We start from the raw sequence: 22,025 nt of genomic DNA, 5'->3' as shown, positions 1-22,025 counted from the left end.
AAAACTAAAGCACAAATTTACTAGATGCCCTATACTACACAGCAAGTGTTAAAGGGTTCTATTAAGAATATTTCAGAATGCAGGCACAGTGGAGAGGTCCAGTTCAGTGCGCAGAAGTGAGGCCTAGCAGGCAATGATGAGCTTCAGCTGCCCGTGTCAGGGGATCTGTCAGTCAAAACCAAATGGATAACTAATGAAAATAAATAAATAAATAAATAAATAAATAATTATAAAAATCACCCCTTGTTGAATTTTAATAAAGGGGGAAACTATAGTGGCCAAAAGCATATTTTTTACCAACCTGTAAAAATACCATTCCCTAAAGTTGGGCCTTTTTAAATTTAATTTATTTTTCCACCCTTATACTTTTTTCTTTTCTTTTTTTTTTTAAGTTACTTCACATTTTACAGACACTTACTTGGAAATGTAGCACACTTAAAGAAAAGAAATTGAAGAACAAAATAAAATAATGTTCAGGGGTTTGTAATATTGTCTCCAGTTATAAAAAACAATATGCAATTTCCACTTTTGGTTAAATTAATCATACCTTTTGTTGAATTTTAACAAGTCCTGCTAGAAAAGGACCAACTGAAAATCACGATTAATCTGTCTAGACTGCTCTACCAATATGCAAATCAATACAATGAAAAGCCCAAAGTAACAAAAAACTTAATGTGTGATTTTGAAAATTCTAAGTGCATACTCACATGTATACTTAAAAAGTTTTTCAAAGGAAAAAAGCAGTAATGAAAATCACTTCACAAAAATTAAATAAATTGCCTCGTCAAAAGTCAGTGGTTCGGTCATAAAATAAAACTGCTCTGAGTCATTTTTAACAAAATAAAATTCACCTTAAGGAGGAAAACTTTTTTGTAACGTTTAATACTGGTCAATCGGAAGCACACTGCTTCATGCAAGCTAGCAGTGTAGTGGGTATAGTGTGTGTCTGTCTGCTAGAGTGTGTATTACCGCTTAGCAGCATGTGTGGACATGCTTCTCATTCCACCAGTGACAGCTATCAGCTGTCCTCCTGTTGGCCTTCCCGTCTCTGTCTCCTAAAGTGTTAGCATGTTTGTCTTCACTGATTTAAGCCAAGCTTTCTTTATGTCTGACTGTTCTTTGCTACTCCGTTTCATTGACAGAGCCTGTGTTGGGTTCAGTGAGAGAAAATGATGATTGTGCTGATTTGTGTATATTCAATTCACAGACACACACACACACACACACACACACACACACACTCCCAGCTGTCTCCTCTGCATGACACGCGCTGAGAGGTCGGGATGTTGTTGGGTGGGGGAAGTAGAGTTGACCATAAGAAACATGAGCTCACATACTGGATGATCCCCTTCCCACTACTCACTTCAGCTTTAAGGTGACTGCTACAGCTTTAGTGCATGTTTCTGTGTCTATGTAAAGTTAGCATACAGGTTAGATTTGGTTCTGACCTGATAACGAGTCAACAACACATTACCAAACGGATGCCGTGGATTTCTAAGCTGTTTCTTTAAACATCTGGTGGAAATATGAATGTTCCAAAGGTCCACCTCTTACTGACATGCATCCTCTGTGTATGTTCTGGTAAGTAGTCCTCAGTATGTGTTGATATTTCAATCTTATCAGTTATGTTTCAGCTTGCTGTAACAGTGCTGGTTCGAAACAGATAAAGAAGAAAGAAAAAGAAATATATTATTTAGAAAATCAGATATTAGAAATGGTTAATTACAAAGTACTTCTCATGCTGTGAAATTTTAGTCTTCTGTAAATTATGTTCTATAGGACCAGTCTCAGGAAACAGGACATCACTTTCTGACCAAAAATAAACACGTTAAGCAACGTTAATAATATTTTAAACAATCACAGAGGAGCAGCTGATTTTGGCAAATCCATTATACTGAAATCAAAGGGCTTCATCACATCGATGAAAAGCATAAAAATAAATCCAAATAAAAATCCCGAAGCATCATAATCATAAGATTGAATCCCCTGGGAAACAACTGGCACAATGAGAGATAGGCATTTGCTACTTCTGAAAAACCCTTTACAAAGGAGCAATGTCTAAAAAGAAAGAAAAAGTCTCTGGTAATTGTGCTTTTTATGTATGTGTGAAGACCATCTCTTTAGAGTTTACAGCTGCTGTATCGTGTTTTCACTGTGATGGTATTCAGTCTTTTGTTTTACTTGTAAATCATTTTTAAAATGACGCTGTGGTTTCATCGGTCCTTGAAATGTCCCATACCCACAAAAAAAGTCTCTCCAGCATTGTTAACATTCCTTTTGCATTCAATACTGTGTATTTATCATTGAGCAGGTATGCATTTAGTGCCTTTGCCCAAGGACATTTAATTGTGACACATAGTTGTTAATCAACACACTGTTTCTTGGTGTACTTAAAACTGTGACCTTTCAAGTACTAGATAGTTAAATAACCACAACTTCAGTACCAGAATACCAAAAACCTCAGAGTCTTATATTCTCTGCATTTTCGAATAAATTCCTGCAAGGTTCATGCTACTATTTTTCCCATGGAGTATGGTACTTTTCATCACCTCATCCCATACAAATGAATGCACGGTACACATATCATTTACTCATGTCATATACTGTTTTGAAAGGAAGATGAAAGATGCTCTGGTTCTATTTTGTATCAAATTACCTCAGCCACTTTTATCAGAATCAGAATCAGAATACTTTATTGATCCCTGGGGGAAATTATTTTTTGTTACAGTGCTCCATTTTAAACCAACATTAAGACAAGACAGACAATACACTAACTAAGAATAGTTAAGAATAGTCAAAGAACCTATAATAAGATTAACTGTACATGAAATCAGTCAAGGAGAACAAACACAAACATGTCCTCTGTATTGATGATACATAAAAATAGCACTTCAGAGTTTGTTTAAAAAAAATAAAAATAAACCTAAGGATTTAATATTTAGCAGATAATATGTACAAATGTATCCAAGACTAGAACATAAGGCTAGTGTATGTGCAACTGGAATAAATAAAATTAATTTATTCTGAAGTTTCTTTCAATCTCTTGAAAATAGGGCTGTGCAAGATCATCCACCATATCACTAATAGCAATTTCTACACTATGTAAAGGTTTTGTATTGCAATATCATTGCTAGAGAAATGCCATGTTTTTATGTTCCTTGGTGTGTACAAACAGGGGACAAGCCCAGATATGAGAGGGCAACAGCTAGGACAATTTATTAGATTCCCAAAAAAAAAAAAAAAAAAAGCTACTTCAACAACCTCCAACAAAGCACTGTACTTTGCAAAATATGGAAGAAACTTGGAAAACAGGAAAAGCAAATGGTGGATGGAAATTACTGATGTGGTTATATGCAGGAAAAGTAGGGCTTTAAGCAGCTGGGACACAATATCCAAGTCAGAAAATACTTTTATTATGTGACAATATTGCACAGGTTCCAAACACATATTGCCGAATCGCAACTATTGCACTGCTGCTACTGCTGGCACCTTGTTTCAATGCATTCCTACTTCAAATTAGGTAGTGTGTCATCAATGACAGTAGCTCACTAGAAAAGAATGGAAAATGCCTTTCATTTACTTGCGAGCATCAATCAAATTGTACTTTTTTGCTTTGCTTTTTCAATATTGCCAGAAATATAATTATATTATATATAATTAAATAGAATTATAATTAATATATTATAATTAAAGTGCTGAAAACACACAACCACTGGCAGCCAGTAGTTTGTTACTTGTCCACACTGTTGGTGTCCACCACTAATCCGGGAATAACATATTTTTCTATTTCAATTCAGTGACTCATACTGATAGATTTCATGAAACACATTGATGATAAATTGATGTAAGATGGAGGTGGTATGTCAGGATGAATGGGTGTAGCATGTAAGCCACCAGTTGGATATTATCTGCATCACTGCAGACGTGAAACAAAAATGGACGCTCATAAAGAATTTGAAAAGGTTTTTATTTCAAGATGTTATGAGTGTTCCTCGAAACACATTTACTAGGGTCTTATATCGACATTTCAGCATGTCAAAACTCTACTTAAATATAGTAAGAATTAGATATTCAGATAAAAAAAAAACAACTATATTCTACAATGGCATATCATGTTTTAATATATAACCCTAACCCTTTGAGCAAAAACCATCTTTTTAGATTGGGCTTAAGAATTCACAAGGTACCAGAGATAAGTTGAAATATGTGTTTTTTAAAGGCTCTTGTTCGCCAAAAAGTTCTAACAATCTGTAAATTGTAAATAAAAGCAGAATATCATGACTGCAAAAAATTTACAAATATCAAATGGAAAATCTGTGATCTTAGACACCAGCTGCGTATGGTCCTGCTGGTCCACAGCTAACTGAATCTGAGATGGTAGAGTTTTCATGTTGGAATAGGAGAAGGAATTTTTGGAGAGGAAATGAAACATACTACTAGATTTTTTTCCATTTGTTACAAGGTAGTTAGAATATTTGCAGAAAATAACCTTTTAGAGGCTTTTTTGAATAATTAAGTTAATAAAGTATTGGTGTGTCATCCACACCCCAACTCAACTACCCCAATAAATTTGGCCCATTCCAGTAAGACACATGAAGAGAAGAGAAAGTGAATCCCAGTTCCTGTTATGGACACACGTAACTGTTATCATAGACACAAACATACCAGTTCAACCATATTTAACAGGATGCTCCAATTAAAGTCCACTATATGGAAGGCAAAAAATTCAAAGCAAAGCCAGGCAGACAAATGAGCTAGTTTAAAGCGTAACTGGTTACTTGAATATCTTAAAAAAAAAAAAAAAAAAAAAAACTTGCTCAAATACAGTCACAGTAACAACTAATTATTTTCCCCAGAAGCGTTTGTCTGCACCTTCTGTGTGCTGACACTCAAACTAGTGATCTCTTTTCAAACGTTTCAAGAGCCCATATGAAACTGCATTAGACAAAAAGATTTTTATTTTGCAGCAGCATCATGTGAAAATGCAGAGTGTGGGCAATGACTGACAGCTCCAAGTGGCTCCCATGTCCCGCCTCTTCTCTATTTTTGTATGTGGTCAGATCAAAGCTTCTCAGTGCAACAGACAGATGACATGCACACAGCAACAGGCACAGCTAATGGCAGACAGCCAAGGAAATGAATATCAACATTGCAGACAACGACACCACACTCATTATACAGATCTTCGATAAAGATCCCAAATGAAACTTTGAAAGGAAACCAAAACATGCTTTTGTGTGCATGTGTGTGTACATGGTAGTGGCTTATACTATTATACATACATACATACACACACACACACACACACACACACACACACACACACACACACACACACACACACACACACACACACACACACACTTTGGCATCTTAACTCAATCTGACTGCTCTCCAAGTTCTGCTTTGTGCACCACAAATTGTGTGTCTTGTAGTATTAATGTGTATATGATGTTTATTTACATTCAGCTAGATATGGGCTGGGCACTGTGCATGTTCTTGTAACACATGTGAGGAACCAGTTTCAGTATTAACATTCAGTAGCAACATCACAGACATCATGTATTATGTGTTGTGAATCCAACTTTGTTTTCTTTGGCATGTTAAAACTCAAGAAGACACTCTCAGTCTGGAGTCTAAAACCTTGTTGGTGCCCACCACAACACATCAATAATGCCTAAAACAAGCAAAATCCTGATGCGTTATCAGGTGGTTGAGTCTTACCAGGGAAATAGCAAAAGTTGTAAACCTGAACCATAAAGTCCTGCTCAGACTTATTGCTCACATTGTACACACAAACATAACATGCTTAGATTTAGCGTGTCTGTAAATCTGAGAGTCTACTTACTTATATGACTACAACTTGTAAATTGCATAGGTTGCCTGTCCTGAAGCACACCCTGTGTTATTGCTTTTATCCAAATTTATCTTACATATTTTTTTAAAGATCAATTTTGTGGCTTTTTGCCTTTAACAGTTGAGCAGTGAAGAATAGACATGAAGGAGATGGAGAGAGCAGGGGAAGGGCAAAGAGCTGACGGTTAACCTTCAACCTGGGCTGCTGCATTTCAGCATATGGGCACCTGCTCAACCAGTGAGCTAAAATGATTGCCCTTTTTTGGTTACACTAATGGGATCATAAACCTCATATTGTGTTCAATAAGTGAGACCATAAACTCTTTAGGAAAGTGGCAGTGATTTGACAAACATAAACTGCTCCATGTACCTGTAGCTGGTAGTTATTTTATAGTAGAGTACCCCTCCAAGTCAGAGTTCACAACAACTAAGTGTTTGTTTTTTTGCTTACTTTCAGAAATGCCTCCTCTCCAACTAAGGGGTTAAATTAAGTTCTCAAAAACCTAATAAAGACTAAAAGTGGTACTCACTCCCAAGGTTGCTAGTCCTTGGAGAAATTTCAGCTGTAGAGAAGCAGTTTAAATATAGAATAACACTCAATTGTAAGATAACACTCACTTTTTCAAAACCTGTATCTATTTGTTTTGATAATCTGGTGGTGGGGAGTATAATGTGTCTGAGGGATGTTACCCTGGTGGACTAGCAGCAAAAGACTATGTTGAAGCTTTAAGTTTGACATTAGTGTGTCAGTTTGGTAATTTCTCCCATTAAATATATTATGCCCCTTCACATGTACCAGGTGGCTTCGTTTTCTATTCAGATTAAATGTGTGCCTCAGTTCTTCAAACTACATGACAGCATCAGAGTTTGATGAATACAGATGTATAAAGCACTCTAGGACACTAAACTTTAAATGAAGCATCTATTCTTTCTCTGACCCTTTTTATTTATTTATACACACACACACACACACACACACACACACACACACACACACACAAATTTAATCATATGCTTTACAACAGGACTCTTTGTTTACTTTTGCAGTAAAATATATTTTGTGCCTACATACAGATTGATTGTCTTTTCTTGTAGTAATGATTGCCCACTCCTCTACAGGGAAGAAAAAAAAAAGTAGCCAAATTCCCCAAAAATGCTAAACTGTGGATTTTACTTCACTACTCATGGATCAAAACCCTCATCAGAAACACATGTCACTATTTAACAAACTAACTGCTGCAGAAAGGAGATGATTTTATTAGGAGAGATAAATAACTGGGCAGCAGCATCATTAAAAACTCATCAGTCAGGAGTGAGCCAAAGAGATGTGACCATTGTTCCCATTAATGAGGATTTACAACAATAATTACAGCAAAATGAAACACTTTCTGAATGTTTTTACTCTCCAGCTTTTAAAGTTCAGCTAACACACAAACTTCAACACAGGTGGTGTCCATCCAGAAATGTTTGATAAAAACTTATCAAGTTTGACGCACTGACTGTTTTTGAGATTTTCCTTTTTGGTGATACTTTGACATTAAAATGACTATAAAACTGAACTGAATTCACACAAACTGCAGATAAACTGATTAAGTGTCTCCTACTACCAAAGCCATTTCAAAATAAAAGCCTGTCTCTCTCAGCAAAAGTAAACAAACCTGCCTGCCATTACAACTGGAGGGCTGAACAAAGTGAATGAGAACATCTGCGTATGAACTCAAAGGCATTACCTCCATTTAACATTGACTCCATGAGGAATGATGGATGGCCAGATGCCATTTCCATTAGATAAAGGATTTTGCTTTGTATTTCCACGTTTAAATGCAGTTTTTGTCCTGTTGACAAAAAATAAATAAATTCTCTGTCCACCTTCACAGTAATCACCATCTGAGCTTTCTTGTCTGCAACTCAGCACAGAGAGAACATGCAAACACAAAGGACATGTTTAGTGGCATGCTCCCATTAATAATCTGTAGTAATCTGACTTTCTGTCCTGATATCCTGTATTTGCATAAGACTTCAGTGAAACTGTAGCTTCATGTTAGACACAGAATGTTGAAAAACATCCTATAAAAGTACAAATACAGTAAAATAAACAAATAACACTCAGATGCTAGTTTATTAATGGGATTTTCCTTTTATTTTTTAAATTTAGCAAACATGTTTCTGTATAACTTAAGAATTCACATAGTAATTTTGAAAAAAAAAATCCAATAACATAAAATCATGAAGTGTTTATAGTTCATACCTAAAAGCTGAAAGAATGGCTTCACTGTGGGGTTGGGAGATTGACCTACTTTTGAAGCCAATCTCAAGTGGACATTGGAGGAACTGCAGGGTTTGACACTTCACAGTTTCCTTTTTTTTTTTTTTCCTTGCCATGGATGTTGATGGTTGGATGTGCCCATATTTCCCATTTGATCAGACACTAAGTTTAGAATTTTGATGCACATCTGTTAATGTCTTCACTACGTTTATCAGACAAATGTATACTGCAGCCTGAAAAACCATAAAGCAGCCAATAATAGTACAGTCTTAATTTCTACCCAAGTGCAAGATGGTACATTTAACTCACTGATTTGTCAATGAAAAAGAGATCCAATGTATTGTTACATCTGATTAGGAGAATCATCAAGTGGATTTATTATTTTGTTGTTTGTGTGTTGCTCAGAGTTAACGAACATTGTGAAAAACATGAAATACCATTGTCCGCTCCTCTTCACTTTCTCTGCAGGAGAAAAACTCTCCCTGAATACTATCCAGGTGATGTTAAACTTTGTCAAGGACAACCCGCAGCTCCTCAAAGAATTGAACTTGGACATGGAATCAGACGTAGATTTGGAGGAGTTCAAAACCATATTGAACAGACTCCCTGGTCAGTGATGAGGAGATTTTCTAGATTTTATATGCATCTAGCTTTTCTTGAATCTTCTATGCAAGAAAAACCCATCCCCTGTAGGAATAATTAAAATTTTTTATGTATTTTAAATGTTGAATTTAAATGTCTTTTTTTTTCTTTTTTCTTTTTTTTTTTTAAATGCAGCAACATACCACAACAACAGTCAAGGCGCTTTATTTTGTAAGGTAGACTGATAATACATACAGAGACAATAATCATATGACCCCCTATGAGCAAGCACTTTGGCAACAATGGGAAGGAAAAACTCCCTTTTAACAGGAAGAAACCTCCAGCAGAACCAGGCTCAGGGAGGAGCGGCCATCTGCCGCGACCGGTTGGGGTGAAAAGCTATGAGCATTGTTTTTGTTTTGTTAATTTAAGATTTTCTCTGTACAGAAAAATCTGATTAAGGAAAAGGCAACTAGCAGAAACAATGTAGCAAATGGTCTGCTTATGTTTTTCTTTATTTTGTTGTATGTCTTTGTGCGTCTCTCCTGTTTTGACCTTATGGGTCTGTGTGTGCCTGCAGAGCACGTGAAACAACATTTGTTGAGCAAGACCAGCTTGGATCTTCCCTACACCTCAAATGTTCATTCTGATGTTCCACAAAGACAGGATATCCTACAGCCCCCCATGCCATTAGTGCAAGGGCCCAAAGGAGGTAAAATCTGAACTAAAGCATATTTTAAAAGGGATGGATGGATGGATTTTCTACTTATTTTATCTGTGTTCCAGCCTCAGTAACTTTGACACAGTAACATCTGCTGAAATTTTTACACCTCCGATGAAATGTCACAAGCGTTAGCTTTATTTTGATACCAATATTGTTTGCACAGACTTTGTAATTGCAGAGAAATACCCCATTCATTTTTGACATGTCATTTTTGCCACTGTCAGCTATCGTTATCCTTTAAAAAGGGACTGTTCATGGCATTAGGGAAAATTTCTTTAAAGTGGATGCAACTTTGCATCCATCTAATGCTTAGTGAATCAAACTATTTATCAGCAGGAAAAAATAATTATGTTTTATGAAAGCCCAACATGAGCTGGTATAAATGTTTTCTGTTTAGTTAGCCAGCTCTCATCTCATCAGCTGTCATCTAAAGTAATTTATTTTTAATATGTAAATTAATTACAATTGTTGGAGGATGCAATTCGATGTTAAATGACCTCAAAAACAATTAAGGGCATGACATTGGTAAGATTCAAAAACTAAATTTTCCAAATAAAACCACAAAGTAGATCAATATTAACCGCAGCCTAAGAGCCTCCTTATGGACCAGAGTGCCTGGGTGAATCAGCGGCCCAGACAGAGTGCTCCTCTGAGAGAGAGAGAGAATTTGCTCATGGTGGCTAAATGAAACCAGATCCGAGCTCACGCAGCTCAATGTAGCCAGCCAACAGATTCCCAAAATAATATGCAAAAGCTGTCACCTGCTCACAGGGCTGTTTGCTTGGTCACGTTAGACAAAATTACATGATGTCTTTGCTATGATACTCAGTAAGATTACCAATACACTGCCTCTTTTGCTTTTTGGGTCCTTATAATAAATACAAGTAAATAAAATATTTATTTACTTTGTTTTTATTATTTATTTATTCATTCATTTTTTTAGGGCCTTGTAACTAAAGTAACTAAAGTAAATAGTTTCTTCAGTAAAGTAATGGTGCATTGGTACACATTTTTAAAGCAGTTTATATGTGACAGAAGTATTCATGTACTTTATATCTCACAAACTGACAAATGCCAATAATATATTAAAAGTTAAAACTCCCAGTACCATTAGAAATGAGTAGACCCACTCTGTAAACAGAACTGAAAGCAAACTAAATTTAGGACAAAAATGTGAAGCTAATGGAAAATGCTAGACTATTAAAACTCCTGTTGTTGGCTTGATGGTTGTTTGCTGTCTTGGTTTATTTATCAGACAAAAAAAAAAAAACAAAAAAAAAACTACCAGGCTGAATTTCATCAGACCTAGTGGAGAGGACAAGCATGGGCAATAAAGGAAAAAAAAAAAAAAAAAAAAAAAAAATTGCAGGGCATGGTGCTCTCCATGGTGCTTCGGAACCCAAGCTGATCTAAACTTAATGTCAAAGGATTAGCCAGGGTTGGTATTCCCAAACATCCTAAGACCCCAAAAGTTCACTAAGGACTCATAGGACTTGCAGACTTATAGAAGCAGATTTGATTACAGTGTTCATAGGACATTCAGTGCAGAGGCTTTTCACCAGTATAAAATGACCACCATTTGTTGCTGTTGATCTTTTTGCATCTGTCCATCCCCGCCTCTGTCCTTCTCTCTTCTATATGCACTCTAGCTTTCTCTGAGATAAACGCAATGTTTCAGATTACATGTGGTAAGTCAGGCGTAGCAACAAATACCTTTGAAAATAATATTGAGAAGCTAAATTAGAATAGAGACTAGAATATAATAGAATAGCCCTTTATTGTCATTGTACACTTCAACAAAGTCCATTCTGAAAACCACTTGCCTTTTACGGATGCTGAATTTTGAAACATTGAAATATTACATTGATGTATAAGTGATAAGAACAGGAGCAGATGAGACAGTCAACAGAAAATATCTGAGTCCTTCTCACCCTCTCACTTCGTCTGAAACTTGAGAAGAGACCAGGTAAGTAAGGGGAAACCACACACATTGAAACATTTACCAGAAAGTAATATCACCATGGTAACAAATGTGAGACAAAGCAATAATCCAAAGGAACTACATCCGCAATACTCAAAAATACACATTTTGGTCCCTACATCAGGAAAATGGAGTGTAAATCACAGAAAATGTAATTTACTCCCTTCCCTGTCACTTCAGAGAAAATACATTTAGGGATACTTGGGTGGCAAGATGTTCTACTTATCATGTAATGCTGTCAAAGTGACTTCAAAATATAATTAGTAATGGCTGTGTGGTGAAGAGTTAGTGTGCAAAACTCAATACATCATAAGTAAAATTCCTTCCAATAAATCTGACACTTTTTAAATTAATAATTCGACAACCCAGACTGTCTTCAGCTTCTTTATCGATCAGTCTGCTAAAGTCTGACACCATTATGCTGTCGGTTTCAATCCTCCTGACTGCCCAAACTTTATTTTTGTTTGTTCTAAATGTAGAATGTTGCTCAAACGATGAGACGACGCTGGTGAAACGACTGTTCACTGGTTACAACAAAGTGGTTCGTCCTGTTAACCACTTCAGTGAAGCTGTAGTGGTTACTGTGGGATTACAGTTAATACAGCTTATAAGTGTGGTAAGTCTGTAACTCTTTGTCTGCATTTTACATGAAGAAAGATATGACCAGCTGTCACCACTGTGTTGTTTCTTGACTTTGACCTTTTGACTGTAATTGCAGTTTCTCTAAAAGGACAAACAATCAATCAACAATTGTTGGCTTAAATTTCAAATACTAACCAATATAATGAAATTACAATAACCAAAGATTTTTGATTATGGAGGAGCTGGCCTTAAGGTGTTCAATGAAAAGGACTATGGTGACAGGGAATGATTTGTTCACAAAGGTAAATGCACCTTCATAGTCTTAGGCTGAAATTGGACAAACTGGAAAGTGTTACAGATGATGACTGTCTAAATCAGACAGGGAAAAATGCTGCAAGACACAGTAACTGAAATGAACCCAGAACTTACTTGTTGTTGATGTTAGGACTAAAAACTGGGCAAAGGCACTGAATCACAGACATTGTTGCACTTTTGATTCACTATGGTTAGACCACTTAGGGGAAAAAAAAGAATCAAGCAGTGGTCTGTCTTTATTTATTATTTATTTTCTCAAAGAGAAGAACTTTACGCATGGAAAAGGAAATATGCTTAGACGATATTGGTTCTCTTTGGATCTGCCTTCATATATGAACAAACATTCTCTGTGGTGAAGTTCAAGCTAATCCAGATCCTCTCGTGGTCATGATCACCTGCCTGCTGTCCTTCATATTACAACCTCAAACGTTGGACATGACTGCAGTGTACGTGTTCAAGCCCAAACAGACCAGATTTCTCGCAATGAACAGGGGAAAAAAAAAGGAAAAAAAAAAAACCTTAAAACTGCAGATTAGATCATAAAACTGAAAGTAAAATAGCATTAGCACAGAGTTAGGTCTTTAAATTTGTTTTGGGTAATGTTGAATCAATAATGATAAACTAAGTGCCTTTATTATCCCTGTTTTACATTTTCATTGCCTTATTGTGGGATCTACACTTAACAGTAACAATTATAAAGAGATCAAAATAATATTGAGCAGAACTGAGTTGAGCTTATTGCTGCATTGCCCCACAACTTTCTCAGCTTCTCATGTGGCCCCAAAAAGTAATTAATGCAAACATATGTAACTCCTGCCAAATAAGTGCACAAAATTGACAGAGGTTAAAGGAACACTGTCTTTGACTGAAAAATAAAGTATTTAGAGAGGAGTCATGTGTCAATATGATCCCAAGCTTTTCTTTTTTGATTGTATTCAACAGCAAAGCAAAATAATAAAAAGGACCATACATAATTAAATCTCAGTCAGTGCCACAGAGATAATACCATTATTCTGGAAAGAAATTATTATACCAAATGTTATGAACTGGATAAGACAAACAAAAGAACATACGTAATGAAGTCTTTAAAAGATGAGGACTGCCATGTGCTGATTTGGAGGACCAGTTATGTTTTTGTAGTGCCCTGTATAAAACTGGAACTCCAAAGAGTGGACATTTTCCATTATATAAAATTAGAATAATTCATATCAAGTCATGCAGCAATATCACTTTGGTTGGTACTGAACACACCAAATCAGTTCTGAAAACCTAGATAACACATGAAGAAACCAAGAAACCAAGAGAGTCAAATAACACATATGATAAGAGATATCACGCCACAAGCAGTTACTTAATCTGCCACATACATACCCAAATCTCATTTATACCAGGAGATGACAAGCCAACCAAACAACCAAGGTGTTTTGGGGGTGTAGACACCCTGTTAAGACCAAGACTTGAACTCAGACATGTTCCACAGACATCCTGTTAATCTTGATTAACAACTGAATTTAAGACACAAGAACCAGGATAACAACAAACATATAGGATGGCACAGCAGCCTCAAAGAAGCGATACAGGTATAAGTAAAACAAAATGAGCAACTGTCATTGTGTGTCCTTCTATGCTTATTAAGTCCATGAAGATGACTAGGTTTGACAGTCTCTGGGACAGTCCCTTCATCCATTTTATTCCTCTTAACTCATTCACTGCCAGCCATTGGCAGTGAATGAGTTAAACCCATTGACTCATTCACTGCCATTGACGGCTATAGACGTCAATGGCAGTGAATGAGTTAAGAGATGGAAAAAGTCTTCTCGTTTCTTCTTCTCACTTCAGTTTTACTCCAAGCAGTTTATGGTGGACAACAAATTAGTATTACCAGTGCTGACAAAAAAGATGAAAAGTTGATAACGTCAAGAGGGTACTGCTTTGTATGCCAAACCAAAATAAAATAATCATAAAAATGTTTGTATCTCGTGTTAACTAAAAAATGTAAAATACAAAAACATGAGAAAGTGTTTGTTAAAAATTTAGTTAATTTAAATCCATTTTAGCCTCAAACATGAATGCTAGTTCACAGTTGGCTAATTTCCCTGTTAACCACAAAACCAAGGAAAAAAAATTTTTCAAGACATGAGCAATGCCACCTGTTAAACCCCAACGCCCCCAAAGCCGGGGGCAAGAGGGGGAACATCTGGTTTCATGGACCGTTTCTCAATATACATACTTGTGTGTACCTGCGTTCACGTGGACTTGTGATATGTCATCAGTCGCAGACCAAATATGCTTCCAAATCAAAGTACGCATCAAGTATGCTCAGAATTCCTGGATGTGTTCTCGCTCCTTCCATTTTATCAAGCATCGGTGGTGGCTTGGGTGAACTTGGTACAGCCAAATATCCCAGAATGCATTTTGTCCAAAACTCAAACGCGGCAATGGTGGAGGAGGGGAGCTAAACTTTTAAGATATTTCCAGGTGAGAATGTACCTGTGTAAACTTCAAATATCTGCTCGATTTATAAAGACATCGCATATTTGCAAAATTGCTCTGACGTTTTCGGAGACATCTGTTACCCCACCAGCTCAATAGCTCAGCGGTCCTCAAACCCAGGGCCACAGACCGGTACCGGTCCGTGAGTTGTTTGGTACCAGGCCACGAGAGTTGAGGCTCGGGTGTGAAATTTATGGTTTTCAGGGATTTTATTATTTTTCTATTGTTATTTTTCTATGGTTTTTATCTTTAACTCTGTTTCCCTGGGTCTTTTCCCATGTGTTATGACTAAATTTTCCTTTTTTTGGTACCGGTACTGGTTTTATTTTGTTGTATTTACAGCGACACCTTAGAGGACGGTCTGTGAAAATATTATTACTGGGCCGTGGCGCGAAAAAGGGTGGGGACCGCTGCAATAGTGACAGGGTGGTCAAGGCTCACTGGAACCGGCGAGAACAGCGGACTCCCGGTACATCGTTTTTAACCCCCCAGCGGTCTTTTGCACCACAGGTTAAACATGATATATAAGTCACTTAGCTTCTAAAAGTTAAGGTTTGGTTTATTTTGGTGTTTTATTTGTTCCTGAGTGAATCAGTTTGGCTGAGATTAAAGTTAAGCTTCATAACTGTACTGTTTTATTTAATACTTAAGTCTTACTTGGAGAGCTGTCAGTGTATTTTAAATTTCACCAGTCACACCACCTGAAGTAAAATGTTCTGTTCTTATTTAAAAAGCTGGGGGAATTAAATCTAACATTAAAAATATTTAAATTCAGGAGGAAACATTTTCACTGGGAGCAAAAACAGCATGTTAATACATGGAGATCCTGAAGCCTGCTCCAAACATGATCAGATTATATTTTAAATATTTGTTTAATTCTTTTCCAAACCTCAGCAGCTTGTAAGTTTTGAGTGTCTACTAAAATGAAAATAAAACCGTTCTACCATCTCACCTGTTTGTTATTATTCACACACACCTATCCTATTTTTATTAATAGAGAGAAAAGCTTGTGTTTCTGTCATGTAGTGATTGTGCTTAACTGTATGAAGCTTATTAGACATTATGAAACAGATGACACGTAAAAGCGAATTTTGCAAAATTGCTTAAGATTTTAAAAAAAATTCTTTAAAAGAAAAAAAAACTACTACATTATATGTAATTGCTTTCATGTCATGTGCAATTTCCATTGCAAATATGAATCACAGTTAAATTAAGAGGGAATGGCAGGAAAAACTCCTGAATGGAGATGTCATCAAGTACACTAGCGTTCCAATTGTAGAATGATCGCGCTGCGTTCTCGGACTCCTGTGTGAACTTACAAAGTCTACTAGAATAATTGAGAAACGCTCCTCCTGTGGTATTCACAGAAACGGCATACAAAACATTGCTACGACCACTAAGACGACAAACAATTAAAAGCGCATTACAGCACATTCTGCAAAATGTTGTAAACACAAAGCACGAATGTTCGATTCACCTGATAGCAGGTACACGGACAATTAACACCTGGACTCAAAGCCGACATCTCGCAGATTCCAAAACAGCAAGTTTCGTCACACTGCGACCGAAATTCACTGGACCAGCAGCAAAAGAAGACCAAAACTATGATTCATTTTTAGAAAACAGTGAATTATGTCTTACCTGTGCTGTCTTTCTTGCATCGAAAACAAGTTTCCACAGCTGCCAGCTACATTAACTGAATAACTGCATCTCCCATAATGCCTCAGAGCCATTTTCTGTCAAAAAAAAAAATCGCCAAAGTCAGCCCGATGACAGAGATTGGACAATGGCAAGTGTCATGCGTTTGCTGCGCGTAAGTTTTTGGCTTTGCAATTTGCGTTTTGTTGGGAGTGACGTAAACGTGGTGACGCTATCCGTGATCCTATTGGCTTAAATGGCGGGGTCAATCATGCAAATTGGCCAATAGAAACCGAAGTGCCTGCTCCACAGAATTTAAAGTCTCAAAGACGCAGTGCAAAAACAAGGCCCATTATACCTGTGCGTGGGTAATCCTTCAATATATATATATAGAAAAAACCACTAAGCATTTTTAGGCATGCAATAAACTTAGATCATTTTTGCAGTTTAATTCCTAAGAAATTTCAGCTGTCACAGATTCTGCCAAGATGAGCCAAAATGTGCCAAATTGCAGAACCATCTGTAACTTTGGTCAGCAGCATCAGCCTTTGCACAAATAATGTCTATATGTTGATTCCTGGATTTCTGGAATTTATTGTCTACCACAGGATAATATCAAAGGGGTTATATGCTGTAACATTCACAAAAAAAATAAGCAGGAAAACAATCTTCTTACCTGTGTTCCATCCTCAGTTACTATGACGCAGTAGCATCTGCTGTAATATTTACACCTATGATGAAGTCTCATTAGTATTAGGTTTATTTTGATTGTTTACACAGAGTTTGTAATTGCAGAGAAATACTCTATTCATTTTGGGCATGTCATCAAGCTGGCACCTTTGGGGTTCAAGATGTTAAATTTGGATTATTTTTATTGTGATAGATAACTAAAATATGGGGTGATGCCAGCAAGAAATTAAACAAGAAAAAAGATGTTACCATCATTTTGTTTTGTTTTTACTTTTTACTTTTTAATACAGGTCATGTAAACATGTATGTGGGGTAGACATCACAAAATAAATTGTCATAATGTTTTCACCTGTTCTTGACCTTTTTGTCTGTTCCCAGGATGAAGTTAACCAAATTGTGACCAGTAATGTCCGTCTCCGACAGGTAAGTCTGTGTGACTACAGCTGGCCATGCATTATAACTTTAAGTGGGACTACACACCATTTGAAGGTTGGCCTAATGCTATGGACATCAGTGAAAGTTACAAGTTACCAGAAAATCACAAGCTTCGCAGCTTTTGATGAATATGATGCAAAGCAATGAAGAAAATAAGTCATAAAAAATAAATTAAAATATAATGTAATTGATTTCCTCCCAGCATTCCACTATGTCCCACACAAGCACTGTGTTTGTCCCACAGTTACTTTACTGGGATCTGGTCATCCCATTTAATCCTCTAATCGGCATCACATAGCTAAATACAACCTTAGAAGTGAAATAATGATCTAAAATTTTTACTCACTTTACAGCAATGGGTAGACGTTAACTTACGGTGGAATCCTGAAGACTATGGAGGAATCAGAAAGATCAGAGTTCCTTCATCTGACATATGGAAACCTGACCTTGTGTTATACAACAAGTAATTTTCATTTCTCTTTGTGTTAAAAAAAAAGCAAACAAACCTATATTTGGTGGTGGTGGTGGGGGGGATTAATGACTTGCTGCTCCACTTACATGCTTGGTTTTCCTTTGCCTCTGTCCTCTACCCTCCTTTTTATCTGCAGTGCTGATGGTGATTTTGCCATCATCCATGAAACTAAAGTCCTGCTAGAGCACACTGGCAAGATCATATGGAACCCTCCAGCCATCTTTAAGAGTTACTGCGAGATTGTTGTCCTTCACTTCCCATTTGACCTACAGAACTGTACTATGAAATTGGGAACCTGGACATACGATGGCCTGCTGGTCGTAATCAACCCGGTGAGCGTAAATGCTTTTTTTAAATCTGGGAATTTAGACTGTGTGCAAAACAGCTGAACGTGGGGACGCTAAAATGTTTGTGAACCACTGTCTTTTAGGAGAGTGATCGACCTGACCTCAGTAACTTCATGGAGTCAGGTGAATGGGTGCTAAAGGACTACAGAGGGTGGAAGCACTGGGTGTACTACACTTGCTGTCCTGACACACCATACCTGGACATTACCTACCATTTCCTGATGCTGCGACTGCCCCTCTATTTTATCGTTAACGTCATAATTCCCTGCATGCTGTTCTCTTTTCTCACGGGATTGGTCTTCTACTTGCCTACTGACTCTGGTATGTTCATTCTGCAAGCTTGATAGGTAACAGAAAACAATTGTCAGTGATTTTTTTTTTTTCAGATTATTTTGAACTTAGAGGTGATTCACTTTCTCTGCAGGTGAAAAGATGACTCTCTCCATCTCTGTCCTGCTGTCTCTGACTGTCTTCTTGCTGGTTATTGTGGAGCTGATCCCCTCCACTTCGAGTGCTGTTCCCCTCATAGGGAAATACATGCTCTTCACAATGGTAATGGTCATTGCCTCCATCATCATCACTGTTATCGTCATCAACACACATCATCGCTCACCAAGTACGCACACCATGCCGGGGTGGATCCGTAAGGTTTGTATGGGGGTATTTTTTCTCTCTCCACTTGTAATAAATGGGAAATATTGTTGCTGTTTTATAAGACTAGTAATATCATAATTTTATCTCCCTGCATCTCAGGTCTTCATTGAAACCATTCCCAACATGATGTTCTTCTCAACAATGAAGCGTCCCAGTCAGGAGATCCGGCAGAAGAGGCTGTTCCCTACTGACATGGACATTTCCGACATCTCAGGTGAGGCTAAACTGCAACTCCCATTACCATTATTGCATGCTAGTGAACAGTTTTAGTTTAAGTCTGTCCTAAAATTGTTGACCTTCCTCTCTCCTCTGTAGGTAATCCTACCCCGACGGCTGTCACCTATCAGTCCCCCATTGTTAAAAACCCTGATGTTCGTAGCGCAATCGAGGGGGTGAAGTACATCGCAGAGACTATGAAGTCAGATGAAGAATTTAACAATGTAAGAGAAAATCTGCATGAATTATTGATAGTGTATCAATCCATAAAATTTCTTAGAAGTTCAGAGCCTTGCATTCAACTCCCCAGCCATTCTTGTGCTTCTCTAAAACTTAAACGAATCTACAAGTGTAGGCACAGTAATCAAAACTTTTTACATTTCTGCTCTGAATCTGGATCTAAATGAAATGGCCAAAAAGACAATGATTTAATGGTTTCATTAATTAAATGGAAGGTTAGAATGACAGTAAGTGTGCCAAACAGTGTGGCCCCAGGAAGTCACCCCATCTGGGGAAACTCCGTCTAATCCACAGTTCTCCAAAAAACAACTACTTGTTATTTCATATTAATAAAACTAATATAATGTTTTGAATGTATAAGCTTACTGGCTTCTACATTCTCGATTAATCATTTCTACACCGAAGAGAATGACAGGAGTCTTTCTTATCTTCTGCCAATAAATGTAGTCCACAAAATCATATCTGACAGATAACTGGGCAACATTAGGTAATCTGATTTTCCACATCTTTTAGTAATGTTATTGATTCAATTGAAAAGCTTATCTCTTTTTGTGTCCTAGCAACTGATCAGTAAATTCCAAATATGTGAATGCTCAAAGTTAAAGTTTCTTCCATACCGTCTTATTGCAGGCAGCAGAGGAGTGGAAGTTCGTTGCCATGGTTTTGGATCACATCCTGCTCTGTGTGTTCATGGCTGTGTGCATCATCGGGACTCTTGCTGTCTTTGCTGGGAGACTCATTGAGCTCAACACACTGTAGAGGCCTTCATGATGGAGGAGAATGCATTTATCCCACTGTCCCTCACGCACAGATAGGCAGTCAAAGGTCGAGCTAATTTCAAAATTCTGTTCAGGGCCTTTAATTGTGTTGACTTTGAATGTGCAGATATTTTTTACTTTTATTGAGGAGTCTGCAGTAAAAACTCCAGGCATCTCACAGGTATGATGATACACAAATATCTTGATGGGTTATATTGGGTCACACAAAGCTGTTCTTGTTATTAACAATCCAGCATTTTTCTATTGTTTCTCTTGTATTTCTACAGTTGGTGATTGCTGCCCTCACAATTGCGCAGACTGTTATTTTACATGTAAAATCACGAACAGTAGTTGTTACGTTGTCATATTTGGCAGCTTGATTTAAGGTTTGTGTGATTGGTTCTCTTAAATGTTATTGTCAGATGTTGTCTTGGATTATTTTCCCCTTAGAAATTTTATTGATTGGTTTTGCCAGACATTCAGTTTGACAATATCTTAAGGGTTTTTTTCTACTATACTCACAAGATAATAGCAAGGTTTTATCAAGCAAATTTTTCCAAAATATGTTAAAGTCAAGCGGATCTTTAGTTACCCTATAGCAAGTAAAAGTGGTTCAAATAATTAAGATTGGTTAGTCAGCTTTGATTCCATTAAGTGAAAAACAATGGAAATACCACAGCTGCAGTATTGGCCAATGTGCTTTAACAAGCTAAAGACAGCTTGATGTATGTATGCAGCTGCGACAGATCATTTATTTAGTATAATGATATGGTTCAGTCCTGCTGTCTGTGTTAATCATTTGTTTGTTTTTTTGTTTTAATTTGTAGTTTTCTAGATGTGGAATAAAGTGAAAAATAACATTTTGTTTTAGTGTTATGAAGTTCAGACTACACTGACAAATCACTGGATGTTTTCATTTCTTGTCATGTTCAAGAATCCAGTTTAATTTGTTTTTGTGTTGTTTTCTTACTTGGAAGAAAGGTATATGGTGGTCACAAAAGGACAGCCAGGGTCAACAATAGTCAGTGTGTCATTACACCACCACCAGATATTACCTGAACTGCTGATTTAAGGCAGGATGTTGTTTTTGTCAAATTCTGACCATACTGTCTTAATTTGCAGGAGAAAGCGAGACTTATTTGACCACCCAATATTTTTCCAGTCATCCATTGTCTGATTTTGATGAGCATGTGTGAACTGTAGCCCCAGTTTCCTGTTCTGAGCTGGCAGGAGTGGCACCTGGTGGGTTTGCTGCTGTAGCCCATCTGGTTCAAGGTTCCATGTGTTTTGCATTCAAAGATGCTCTTCTACATTCGTTAGTTGTAACGACTCATTATTTGACTAGATATTTTCTCATTTTCTGACTATTCTCTGTAATCCCCAAAAATGATTATGGAGGATAATCCCAATAGATCAGCATTTACAACAGCACCAACAATTACACCACCTTCAAAGTCACTTAAATCACCTGCCTTCCCCAGTTTGGTGGTTGGTTTGAACTTCTGCAGGTCATCATTGCCGTGTGCACCTGATTAAATGGAAAAATAATGTGACTGGCTGATTACACGTGTTAATTACACACATTAACACGCACTTGAACAGGTGTGCTTGGCAGTGAGTGAAAGATGGTCGAAGTAAATTTGGTTGTTCACAAAACCCATTTAGAGTACACAACCTGTGACTGAATAATTAATAAGTCCACTAAAAATCACAAGTGGTGTCTGACAGTGAACTGAAAAGTGATTTACGGTAATCTAAGAGAAGGATCATAATATT

At 37.0% G+C, this 22,025-nt stretch overlaps 1 protein-coding gene across 2 annotated transcripts; it reads left to right on the top strand.

The window, feature by feature from the left end:
* The first annotated feature begins 1,314 nt into the window (after window positions 1–1,314).
* LOC113034940 (acetylcholine receptor subunit alpha) lies at window positions 1,315–21,109 on the top strand. Of its 2 annotated transcripts, XM_026190123.2 has the most exons (12): window positions 1,326–1,581; window positions 8,591–8,731; window positions 9,285–9,416; window positions 11,889–12,025; window positions 17,506–17,550; window positions 17,916–18,025; window positions 18,171–18,366; window positions 18,465–18,702; window positions 18,806–19,029; window positions 19,135–19,249; window positions 19,351–19,475; window positions 20,122–21,109. In XM_026190123.2, exons 1-12 carry the CDS (start codon window positions 1,527–1,529, stop codon window positions 20,248–20,250), a joined length of 1,647 nt encoding a protein of 548 aa, XP_026045908.1. In that variant the 5' UTR covers window positions 1,326–1,526; the 3' UTR covers window positions 20,251–21,109. The 2 variants fall into 2 exon arrangements, with proteins under 2 accessions (XP_026045909.1, XP_026045908.1); XM_026190124.2 differs by lacking the exon at window positions 8,591–8,731 and having other exon boundaries at window positions 1,315–1,581.
* The last annotated feature ends 916 nt before the right edge of the window (window positions 21,110–22,025 follow it).

This window comes from Astatotilapia calliptera, chromosome 13 (genome assembly GCF_964374335.1).
Source record: "Astatotilapia calliptera chromosome 13, fAstCal68.1, whole genome shotgun sequence".
Lineage (NCBI taxonomy): Eukaryota > Metazoa > Chordata > Actinopteri > Cichliformes > Cichlidae > Astatotilapia > Astatotilapia calliptera.
This window is presented reverse-complemented; position numbering and strand designations above follow the sequence as displayed.